This window comes from Erigeron canadensis, chromosome 9 (assembly GCF_010389155.1).
Source record: "Erigeron canadensis isolate Cc75 chromosome 9, C_canadensis_v1, whole genome shotgun sequence".
Taxonomy (NCBI): domain Eukaryota; kingdom Viridiplantae; phylum Streptophyta; class Magnoliopsida; order Asterales; family Asteraceae; genus Erigeron; species Erigeron canadensis.
The window spans coordinates 24845252-24857473 of NC_057769.1; the positions used below are offsets into that span (position 1 = coordinate 24845252).

A 12222-nucleotide genomic window follows, 5' to 3' on the forward strand; every position below is an offset into this window, starting at 1 on the left:
GACTCGCAAATGAAAGGAACTTATTTTTCCAATCATCTACACGTTTTTGCACCCTTTCAATCAATTCCTTACAATCTCTATAATAAGACAGCTAGAAACTAAAAGAACCCCCAAATATTTCACCAGAAGAATTTCTTCTTCAAATCGCAAAACATCAAGAATAGCCAGCTTTTATTATAAAAAGAATTCACGCCTTTGGAATTTGACACTATATGAAAATATATTACAGCTTCAATTTCAAAATCCCAGAGAAATTTATAGGATTATGTAAGACTATAATTCTGGTGGAACATTCAGATTTACAATTGTCTCATTTCCATGGAAAGAATCTGTACTGTACAATATTATATACGCTAATACAGGGACATTACTAGTTGAGTAGGTGGTGTACCCATTGCTCTAGGACAGCTGGTGAGCCATACCACGGTCTTGATTCATCGTCAGAACCAACGGGTGAGTGATACACCCCGTCCAAAGTAATGTTAAAAGCACCCTCCAGATGAGCTGATACCTCTGGAACAACTCCATCACCCCATACGTCTGCCTGGCCACACACCTGTATTGAGGACAGCGATTTGTTAAGCCTAAAGTGAAGTTATGGGAGTTCTAACTTACTTCTCAAAGATTCGAACTATTTATCAATTATCAGGCGACCGTCTCATATGGATCAAATGGGTGAAATTCAAAAAGTACCTGACATGGGTCAGACGGGTCAAACATTGCCTAAAGTGTTTAAAATGCAAACAACCTCTTAAAATATTTATGCAGAGAAATTACTATTGTTGTTTTAGGAGTTTTTACTTACTGAAATCATATTTAAAAAATTAATTATTCTAAAAATACAAAATTGAAGAGAAATATTTTTGGGTCGATACAATCTGATTCACCCAACCCAGCCTCATAACAGAAAATTACTTGTTTTCACCTGTTACCCACCCCGTCCGACCTGCCTATTTTAGTACTTGTAGTTGTACAGCACAACTGACGTTTGATTTTGGATTTGGTGAGATGAATGGAAATGAAGCGTTGATGGGTTTAATCTTGATATAAGTTGATTTAGTAACATGTTTTATTAAATCATTAGCTTTAAGTTAGTATGTTTAGTTAATTAGTAAGTTATTTAGGCTAGCAAGAAAGTGGTGACTGTGTTGACCGAATATTATGCAAGTCCAATTGAAAGACCGGGTAAAATGGAGATTGAAGAGAAAGTGGGAAAGTGGTCACATGGCAGTTACTTTAGTAGTTCTTTTATAAATAGCATGTAGTAGTATTTTCTTTGTACTCTCACTTTTGAAAGCAAATATCAGAAAGTTTTCTCTGCATTTTTTCTCTTTTTACATTTACATAAAAAAAAAACAGTTGGTGTGTGAGTGTATTTTGGGGCCTGAAATCCTACAAGCGTTACCTGTTTATAGCCTTGACCAATGAAGCGAGTGCGAAATGTAGCACCGTTTGATGTTATGGTGCTTGTATTATTTGCAATAATGTCATCAGGAACAGTTTGCTCGATGGCAATTGGAATAGTTGTGGAAGGATCTGAGTTACCAAAGAAACGACTCCCCTGGATATACCTGCAACTTACCCAAATTCCGTTACTATCTTGTATGCAATCTTAGTTTGAAGTTTGAACTCTTCTTTTGAGAAATTAACATATTCCACTTAGACAGGCTAGAAAATGTATATATATTGTACAAACAGCTTCCTTAATTCTCGTCACAGTAGATGTACAAGGTGTTTAGCCAATGAAAGTGGGTGCACACGTAATAAAAATGAAATTAAAAGCCAACCAACAAGAACTCTTATATTTTATATGGTAATATACCTTCCTGCAACACAGACGTATCTCAGTTCTGGAGTATAAACAGCCTTCTTGCAGTTTTTTTCTACATAATTCAACAAACCCCTTGTTTGGTCAACAACTCCGGGCAACCCTTTTGGTGGTGGCCTAAAATTGACGTTATAGAGAGAAGAGAGTGTAAAGTTTTAAGCAACATCTATACTTCTAGACTTGAGTCAAAATTTCATTTGGTGATACATACTGAAGAGGTGATCCCAGAGTGAGAAGCAAGGAAATATTTGCCTGAGTGAACTCTTCCATGTACACCCGAGCCAGCCACCCTCCAGCAGAGTGTCCAATAATCGACAAGGAGCCACCTACATTGGGAAAATCTGATTGTTTGATCAAATATGCATGAGGGTCTTACTGTATCTAGCTATCAATCATGATGGTTGAGCCACCTTCAGAGTATTACTGTATTAGTCCCTGATATTCTTCTTTTTAAGTAAGTGAAATCTAGCTATCAATCATGATGGTTGAGAAAGTCAATTATACTATTTAAAATCCTTCCTGTATCCTTCCTGTAAATAAATGCACAACGTAAATAAATTTCTAAAATACCTAGGGAGCTTAATCTGATTGAGTTATACTACTCATTATACTAAATTATGGTTTAGCAATCATGTTTTATATGAATTTTGAACGTCACAGTACATATTGGAACCACCAGAAAGATTGATCCAACTTTGAACATTCACAGCAGTCAAAGTGGAAGAAGAAAAATATGAACCTTTAGATTGTTTCAAAGCTTCATTGACAGCCTCGTCAACCCGACCCAAATACCTGCCAACATTAGATTTAGCTTTATTGAAACCAACTCATGAGATAGAGCTCAATATACCAACGTACCAATCAAGAACAGGGCGAGGTTGGAGTGTGCCTCGCCAGTAATTAGGGTCAACCAAGCCAGCAGCATTCCTTAGCCAGTCAACTCTCGAAACATTGGCCACCACAGTTGGAACACCATATCCTTGTAAAGTCAATGCTAATTTCTGATAGTCACCTGTATTGTTCCCTAAGCCCTGTCAAATCACAAATATATTAGATTAGAATAATTCAGACTAATTCACTTAGCATATATATTTGAAAATCATTGGTACTATCAAAAAACTTCTACTTTGTTACTCCAAAACCATCAGTTTCAGACAACAATTATGTCATTAGTTTGGAACAGTTGACTAAAAAACATCAAAATAGAACTCTTTACTCGCTGTTTTCATGTGGAACCTATGTGCGCTTACAAATCATGTTGTTAGTCCTAACAAAACACTATCGTAACAGTGTTTTCAGACAACCATGAGAACTGTAATGAAATTCCTTCACAGCCACATGTCGATGTCTATCTGAATTTACAACATTCAATTAGCAGGCAGGCACTTTTGCTGGTGATGCTATGAGACGGATCACTTTCTATTTGTTTAAATAGAGACCCAAAGTTTTTTCCTTAAGAAACAAATGCCAATACATAAGTTTATGGACTCCAGTATATCCTGCAGGCTGCAGCATTGTACCAAACGTGTCCCTGATATGGCTCCATTCAAGTGGCCGGATACCCAAAGTTCGCTTAGAAGAATGGTTGTTAGCTAGGTTTTCCGGGTGGAATGTTGTTCCTAAAAACTCTCTCTACATGATCACCTTATGTCACCCATTAAGTCTTTTGCTAAGGTAAAAAATCGTTCTATGGTACTCTATATCAAATCATCGCTCACCAGAACACGACCCAAAGAGACCAGAACCAAGGAATCTCATTTGAAAATGTTGATGATAAGAAAAGAGATATACTTTAGTCACTTAGTGTACACAATACAGTGAGGTTAAACTACTGAATTAGTGTACACAAATACAATAAGGTTAAACTACTCTAACTCAGTAAAATTAATCGAATACCATCCATCTACTGAAGTTACATTACATAATAACATGATACGTAGTTACATACTTTAATTCATACATACATCTCATACATTATCATTGTCTCACCAAAATGTACATCAAGTATTAGATTCGATTTACATTTATAAAGGTTTACGGCCTATATAAAAATGTACTTGTTCAAATGTTCCTTTTAGACCATTGTACAAATTCTTTTAGGTTACTACAACTTATAAATGTGTCCCACTTTTTCACCATCCTACAATTGGATTCTTGCGATATATGTTCCAACTTAGAATGATATGAAATCACTTATAAAGCAAAAAGTATGTTGTTATTTTAGGCCATAAACTTAAGTCATATACAACAAAACTATAAATGGATTCATAAGCATATGACTACTTCTCTATAATTTTTTATAAACTCAACATAAACAGCAAAATGTTATAAAAGATTTTAGTTGGGAGAAAAGTTTACAGGAAGAATGACAGCAGGACGATGAGTGACTGCTGGAGACGACGATAACGACTGAGAGGAAGAATCGGATTGAGCTACAGCAGAGCACATGGCGGAGAACCGCCGTGAAGTAGGACATTGTAATGTATGGTTTAATGGTAAGGACAGAGGTTTAAAACACAGGGCCAATGCCATAAAATGTTATCTTTCCACTTTCTGTTTTTGTGGTGGTATGTTTTGCACCACATCACGACTTGTTTTTATACCTTTTGGATTGTTGTTTTACATAAATTGCAATTACATCCCTTTGACTTAAAAAAAATTAATTTAGCCCATGGATAATGGAGACTTATAGACTATAGTGTTTGACCCACAATCATCGACCTGAATTGGGTTCGGGTTAGTTTGTTTGGTTTTAGGGTTTAGTATTTAGCTAATCCCCAACTTCTATTTTTTTTTTATTTGATTTGGAAAACAAAGTTTTGTATTTAGTTTTGTGCTTGAATTGAAAAATATCTTGTGAAAAATATCTTGTGAAATTTATTAGTTAAGTTTAAGTTTAATTAGATGCAACATGTAGATGGTAATGTTATGTTCTGATAAATAAATTGATTTTGTTGGTGAAAAAAATTAGTGATATAAAGTGAAAAAAAAATAATAATAAAAAAATAATTTATTTAGTATGTGAAAAAAAAAAATTTTACGTCCTGCTGGATTCGAACCAGCGACCTGGGGTGTTACAATCCCCTGCTCTGCCAACTGAGCTAAGGACCGGTTTTGTCTTTATTATCCAAAACAAAGTTATATATCTCGTTATACTGCTTTTCATTGATAAATAAGTAAGTAATACTCAACGCCGTCTTCTACGGGTTTTGGGTCACAATACCTCGACGGTGTATAGAGGAGGTTAAAATGTAGACAACCTTACCTCTACCACGACAGTGTAGAGAGGCTGCTTTCAAGTTCTATTTATAAATAGAAAATGACATCCAACCTTACAAAGGATGAGGATATAACTCATAACCTTTGTCTTCAGAGACAAAGGTCTTAACTACTTGATCCAACCTTGCTACTTATATAATATCTACAAACCTTTGTCTTTAGAAACTCAAAAATTGGATTTTTTTTGTTTTTTTTTTTTTGGCAAAAAGTATTATGAAATCGTAAGGATTTGACAAGCTTCATATCGGGATTTTAGGGGCTCACTTTTTTTTATTGACTTGGGCCTCAAACTTTTTTGGTATTCTCGAAGACGGCCCCTGATACAATACTAATAAGATTTAAAAATGTTAACAACCATACTATTACCTATTATCTCGTTTCCTTTCAAATAATATTTACAACTTAAAATTAAAACACTAATCCTGTTGCATTGCACCACGTCGGCACCATGCTATGAGCAGAAAACTTGTCAAACAAGGTGACGTCAACAGATTAAATTATATGTTTGAAAAAGAAAGAAAAATGGATACACGTTGTAGCCGGTTGGAAGGAAGTAACGCGTGAGCATATGCATATCTATATCAATATCTATATATTCTTTATTCTATCTTCTATCTATCAAGTATCAACTATACATAAAAAAGCAAAAGTAAATAAACGCGTCGCAACATGATAACGTGTCGACCTCACGTTTTCTCTATATATATACACCACAATCCCATATACTTGCATCTCAGAAATATCTCTCATTTCGTCAACTGCAAATATCATATCACATCTATCTTTGTTGGTTAGTATATCTATTTAGTCAAACTTCAGTTTAATTACTAACTACTTCATCTAATGTTATTAGTGTTATATATTTTTTTATGTGATAGATAAGATCTCTAATTTAGTATCTGCAACACTAAGTTTTTTTTAATAATTTGTGAGTTTGAATCAACATATTAGCTGCTAAGGGAATCTTTGTATATGTGTTTTGGTTGTATGGATTAATGACTATGCTATTGTTTAGGCAAACTTTTTTTTTTTTCCTTTTTTTGGAATAATTAGTTTTTTTCTTATTAAAAAAATTTGGTTGGAGTAGATAAGGCAAGATTATGTGATGTGTTTTTTTCGGGTATGAATGTATATGGTTTGGACTTTGGACTCTTTTGTTTTTTAGGGTGTGTTTGGCGACGAGCTTTTGGTTTCTATTAAAAATAAAAAGTTAAAAAGTCTGATCATATTTGTTGCTTTTGTGAAGCTTTCTGATTATAACTTGTAGTGCTTGCCAATTTGTGGATTTTACCAGTCACTCGTTGACTTGTTGTTAATGTCATAGTTAATAAACATTAATTCTTTTCATAGTTAATTATACTTTAGCTTGACTTTTAACTTTCGATTTGGGACTTGTTGAATATGTGTTTTAGTTTGATGGTTGTTGTTTTACTTAATTGATGATTCTGAAACTATCTATCATCTTGTATGTGGGTTGCAGGTCTTTTTGTGACAGCAATACCAAATTGAAACAACATGAGTGGAGAGGAACATCATAATACTCAGGATAAGGGGTTGCTTGGTAATCTCGCTGGATATGCAGCTGGAGCGGCACAGAACCATCAACAACATGGCGGGGGATACCCTCCTCAACAAGGGTATCCGCCACAAGGGTACCCACCGCAACAAGGATACCCCCCACAAGGATATCCCCCACAAGGGTACCCTCCAGCCGGGTATCCTAGTCACTCAGCTCCACATAATTCAGGAGGTAAGTTTCTCTAATCAACATCGTAGTTTTCGTTACTTTTATTGCCCTGTTTATCATGTCGATTTACTTGTTATATACATCATAGAAGCTCTATTGCATTTAATTAGAAGTAACTTTTAGGCCTTTTTGACACTAGACAAAATAATGGGATTGATGCTTATTGGTAAGTAAAGATCAATTTTTGGCATTTAATCCATATAAGAAAACCACTTCAGTTGGATGAAGTCCTTATATTGGTAGAGCTGTCAATTTAGGTACTAAAATATCTTAGCTTGAAAGAAATACAGACCAGCACATACATCCCCTAAAATGCCTTTCGTTTTTCAAATGTGTATGCCTTTTATTGAATATAGATCGCAAATATAACTCGTCTCATATTCATAAAGCAAACACTAGATTAGCATCTGTTTAAAATTTAGCTTTTTAGGAGAACAGAAGATAGAAAGTGAACTTTCTTTTGGGAAAAGCCTTGGTCTAAAACTATAGTATTTATGCTGCTTTTAATGGTGTGATAATATGCCTGCTTTTTCTGATCTTTTCAACTTAGTGATCATCATCAATCATAACCCGACATGTATTTGATTTTTAGGACATGGGCCTGGTATGGGATCTTTGCTAGCCGGAGGTGCAGCTGCTGCGGCTGCAGCCTATGGGGCTCACCAGCTAACTGGGCACGGAGGCCATAATGCATCACATGGAGGCCATAGCATGATTCCAGGCATGGGGGGACATGGAGGCCATAATGTATCACATGGAACCCATAACATGATTCCAGGCATGGGGGGCATGGGCCATTACAGTGGCGGCAAACATGGTAAACACGGTGGTGGCAAGTTCAAGGCTGGTAAGCATGGCAAAGGGAAACATGGCAAGTTTGGCAAACACAAGGGCAAGCACTCCGGATTCAAGAAATGGAAGTAAATGACGCTGCTGTATATATCTATTCTGTTTTAACTTCCTAAAACCGAGTGCCTTGGCTATAGTTGAGGTCATATTTTAATTTCCGGGTTGTTATTTTGTTTCGAATTCAAATGGTTCGGATTTGAGATATTATGATGATAATTAATAAAGAATCATTTATGTGTATATATGTCAATGTCAATGATGTGAGCCTTAGCAAGTTGCAACCTACTTGTTGCATATTTATACCCACCACTCCACCAGTATATGATCATCCTTATTATGGAAGAAGACTGTACTAATATATGATAGTGTGAGATTGACTACTTATTTTTCTTTCTAAATTGACCATGTATTGGTCAATGGTTGCTGATGTTTATTGAAATATTGCACTCTAGCAGATGTTGAACCGAGAATTGTGTTTACTGTGATATTTCATCTCAAATTCTCAATGAAAGATCTTTGACCTCTAACATAATATGAGCTTTCTTTTGATACCGGAACGGTACTCGCGCGTTGCGACGGTGGCGGTGACGGGTGGTGGTGGTGGTGGTGGCGAGCGTCGATGGTGGCGGTGGAGATTGGTGGCGGTGGCCGCGATGGCGAGTAGTGTAGGTTATCAATGTAATTTAGTTATGATGAAATGTTAAAACTTACAATGTTAAACAAGACTATTTGCTTTATATAATACGGGAGTAAGTACCTGCGCGTTGCAGCGGTGAGATGGTGGGGGTGATAGGTCATAAAGTATGATACGTCATAGAGTGTAATAGTCAGATGCCTTAGTCGTATGGGTTTCGCCCTCGGATTTAAAAATTATTCGAAAGTATATCGAATGACATCTCTAATGAAAGAACATGAAATTTTAAGAACACCCATATAATTTTTATAATTTATCGATGTACGGTATTTGAGATAAAAGTTTTTGAATAAATTAAAGGAATAAAATGATTTATGGAGAAGAGAGAAAAAATTAATGGTTGAAATTTAAGGAGAGAGATGAAGATGAAAGTTGAAAATTGTGGGGCATTGATGTTTGGTACATCATGCATTATTATGTATATATTATTGAAAGTTGAAAGTTGAAACCTTTATTTGCTTTAGGGTGGGGGGAGGGCTTCCCCACTCCTCCCCTCCCCTCCCCTCCCTGATTTTTCTTCTCCTCCCCTCCCCTCCCCGAAACCTAGGAGCACTTCACCACCTCTCCCCTCCCCTCCCACCCTTTTCTATTTAATTTCATTTCTATTTATTTTTAAAAGTAAAATATTTTATTTAATAAATTAAAACTAATACAAATATTAAATATAAAACAAACAACAAAATAAAACATCAAAGTACAATATTAAACGAAACGACAACACAATACATAAATAAACTAGCGATCGATGCCCGGGATGAATGTGCGATGAATATGGTCAATGAGATCCATCTTAAGATCCTCGTGAACGTTTGGGTTCTGTATCTCAAACAGTCGTCATCCGATGGCTGTGGCGCAACAGGGGGATCTGGAATGTAATCAGGACTTATAGCGTGGTCCTCGTCTTTTAAAATCATGTTGTGAAGAATACAACACGCATACATAATCTTATGGATGGGTTTCTTCCATTTGTCTTGCCGGTTCTCTAAGTATTTTCCATTTTTTTTATAATACCAAAAGTTCGCTCCACATCCTTCCTTGCAGCCTCCTGTGCCTTAGCAAATCGAATCCTTTTCTCACCGGTTGGATGGGAAATCGTTTTCACAAACATCGCATATCTTGGGTAGATCCCATCCACGAGAAAATACGGGTACTGATATTCGGTTCCATTTACAGTGAATGGAACCAACGGTGTTGTGCCGTCTTCAAAAGGATTGAACAAAGGAGATTGGTTCAACACATTAATGTCGTTGTTTGAACCGGCAACACCAAAGTATGCGTGCCAAATCCAACAATCCTGTGATGCAACTGCTTCAAGCGATATTGTCGGCCCGTGATGATCACCTCGCGTGTACTGGCCACGCCAAGCTACTGGACAATTATCCCAACCCCAGTGTGTACAATCAAGACTCCCTATAAACACGTAAAATATATATATATATACATTTAGTTAATTATTAACTAAACTACGTAAAATATATATATATTATATATATATACATTGTTAACTAAACTACGTAATATATATATATATACATTATTAACTAAACTACGTAAAATATATATACATATATACATTAAGTAAATATATATTAAGTATAGATATACCTAACATGCCGGAGAAACCATGATAAGACGCATGATGATCAAGAATGCGTTGCGTATCAGTACGCGTTGGCCTACGCAAATATTCATGCCGATACAACTTAATGACTCCATCACAAAAAGCATTAAGGGTGTCACGTGACGATCTTTCCGACATATTTAGGTAATCATCTAAACTGTCGGGATTACTACCGTATCCTAACTGGCGAACTGCAGATGTGCATCTCTGTAAAGCCGAAAACCCCCATTTACCACGAGCGTCTATCTTCCTTTGAAAATAACTAAAATTGTTTTCCAAATCTGAAGCTATCTTCACAAACAACCGTCTACTCATACGAAACCTTTGTCTAAAAAAAGTCTCATTAAATTTCGGTTCTTCGGCAAAATAATCTCGAAAAAGACGGTTGTGAGACTCACTGCGATCGTCGCGTCTTGTATACGTTCTTGAAGAGGAGGCAGTATCACGGACATCTTGTTGAATCGCATAATGCGCCATTGTGAATAGATTAATATACCGTTCCGTCTCGTCGGATGAACTCGAGTCCGATTGGAGATTTGGGGGTGTTGGGCCGTGATTGTCAAGAAATAAAGGATTGTTGAAGAAAGGGTTCATGATTCCGAAAATATAGATATATGTGTGTGTTATTTGTGTGTCTTATTTGTGTGTGTGATTTGTGTGTTGAAAGAAAAAAAAATTAAACAGAATTGCAGAAAGGGAGAAACAAGGAAAGAAAGAAGAAGGGAAGAAGAAAGAGAGGGAGACGTTGGAGTGTGGGCCCGTCCCTTTTTTTTTCTAATGGTCAAATACTCGGCACCCAAACCGGCACCACGGTGCCCAGTCCACTCCCCACCCAACCGGTACCGGGGGGTCGGGGCGGTGTGCCATCCGGTATCGGCCCGGTACCAGTCGGTGCCTACTCCCACTCCGTCTGGCCTTATAATATAGTATGTAGGAGAGAGATCAAATGAGAAGGTGGGTTAAGGAGAGAAGAGAGAAAAGGTGTTACTGTCTAATTAGATCTCGCCATGTGTCAAATTAAATTAAAACACGCGGTGGCAATTTTGTAAATAAGTCGAACTTTTATAAAACGTGACGCGGTGGCAATTTTGTAAATATTGAACCCCGTTAGTAATGGACATTATCTTCGTAAAAGTAATTTAAATAGTGAAACTTTTTATACAAATTTAAATCTACATACATTATTCAAATCTATGGTTTTGGAAAATCGGAAGTTTTTATTTTTCGCAATTGGTGGATCTTCAAGAATTACATGAAAATTCAGGTATTTTAGTTTTTTTTTTTAATTTTTTAATTTTATCATTTTGAAATTTTTTTTATATACTATTAATTTATTTTTGAAAGCATCACACAGATTCGTTAATTTTTAAGGTTTTACTGAATCAGTTTTTTAGTTTTGATTTTTGCGAAGCTGAATTAGTGTCAGTTCTAGGTATCAAGCTGATTGACGTAGCTGATAGTCCTAGCTGATAGATTTTAATGTACATAGTTTGAAGCTGAATCAGTTTCAAAGTAAATAATCTACATTTGTGTAGTTTTATGTATAGATACTGTGAAGCTGAATTAGTTTTACTTTTTTTTAGATTTTGTTAGGTTTTATGTTTGCACTTTTGTTTTGGTCTAACTACATTTGTGTATATTTTTGTTTATATGCTGGGAACTGAATTTTCTTTTATTTAGGTAGTAAAAAAGTAAATAATCTATATTTGTGTAGATTTTATTTATATATACTGTGACGCTGAATCAGTTTTGGTTTTTTTTAGATTTGTAATGTTTAGGTTTGCACTTTTTTTTTTGTCTAACTAAATTAGTGTAGATTTTGTTTATATGCTAGGAAGCTGAATCAGTTTCAAATATTAAGTTATTTAAAAGTAATTAATCTACATATGTGTAGGTTTTTTGTAGTTATTGTGAAGCTGAATCAGTTTTACTTTTCTTTTTTGGATTGTTTATGTTTAGGTTGACACTTTTTTTGGTCTAACTACATTTGTGTAGATTTTTTTTTATATTCTCAGAAGCTGATTCATAAATGTTTTACTATGTTTATCTAGATTAATTTTATTTAGGTATTTAAAAGTAATTAGTCTACATTTATGTGAATTACATGTTTTTACTAATCATAATTTTGATCATTTTTTCACAGTTATTTATGATGCTGGAACATCTTCTTCTGTTATTTCTGAATATGGATCACCTTATGCAAT

The 12222-nt window shown here is 35.4% G+C and overlaps 2 protein-coding genes across 3 annotated transcripts; one reads left to right on the top strand and one right to left on the bottom strand.

The window, feature by feature from the left end:
- Positions 1-201: 201 nt before the first annotated feature.
- On the bottom strand, positions 202-4386 carry LOC122581825. 2 transcript variants are annotated; one of them, XM_043754120.1, is made up of 7 exons: positions 4187-4386; positions 2687-2859; positions 2568-2620; positions 2040-2154; positions 1823-1945; positions 1406-1571; positions 202-556 (listed from the first exon to the last, which is right to left on the bottom strand). In XM_043754120.1, exons 1-7 carry the CDS (start codon positions 4358-4360, stop codon positions 371-373), a joined length of 990 nt encoding a protein of 329 aa, XP_043610055.1. In that variant the 5' UTR covers positions 4361-4386; the 3' UTR covers positions 202-370. The 2 variants fall into 2 exon arrangements, with proteins under 2 accessions (XP_043610055.1, XP_043610056.1); XM_043754121.1 differs by lacking the exon at positions 2568-2620 and having other exon boundaries at positions 2040-2159.
- Positions 4387-5792: 1406 nt separating this feature from the next.
- On the top strand, positions 5793-7943 carry LOC122581640 (glycine-rich protein A3-like). The gene is made up of 3 exons (XM_043753886.1): positions 5793-5897; positions 6588-6857; positions 7447-7943. The coding sequence occupies exons 2-3, from the start codon at positions 6623-6625 to the stop codon at positions 7776-7778; spliced, it is 567 nt and encodes a 188-aa protein (XP_043609821.1). The 5' UTR covers positions 5793-5897; positions 6588-6622; the 3' UTR covers positions 7779-7943.
- Positions 7944-12222: the final 4279 nt, after the last annotated feature.

What these genes read in the sequence shown, in the direction of transcription:
- LOC122581825 (XM_043754120.1), bottom strand. Translation starts at nt 4,360, where the DNA reads ATGGCATTGGCCCTGTGTTTTAAACCTCTGTCCTTACCATTAAACCAT. An exon ending in GTCCTGCTGTCATTCTTCCT is followed by an intron (nt 2,860 to 4,186) that starts GTAAACTTTTCT and finishes GTGATTTGACAG; the next exon opens with GGCTTAGGGAACAATACAGG. An exon ending in TTGGTCAAGGCTATAAACAG is followed by an intron (nt 557 to 1,405) that starts GTAACGCTTGTA and finishes TCCTCAATACAG; the next exon opens with GTGTGTGGCCAGGCAGACGT.
- LOC122581640 (XM_043753886.1), top strand. Translation starts at nt 6,623, where the DNA reads ATGAGTGGAGAGGAACATCATAATACTCAGGATAAGGGGTTGCTTGGT. An exon ending in AGCTCCACATAATTCAGGAG is followed by an intron (nt 6,858 to 7,446) that starts GTAAGTTTCTCT and finishes TTTGATTTTTAG; the next exon opens with GACATGGGCCTGGTATGGGA.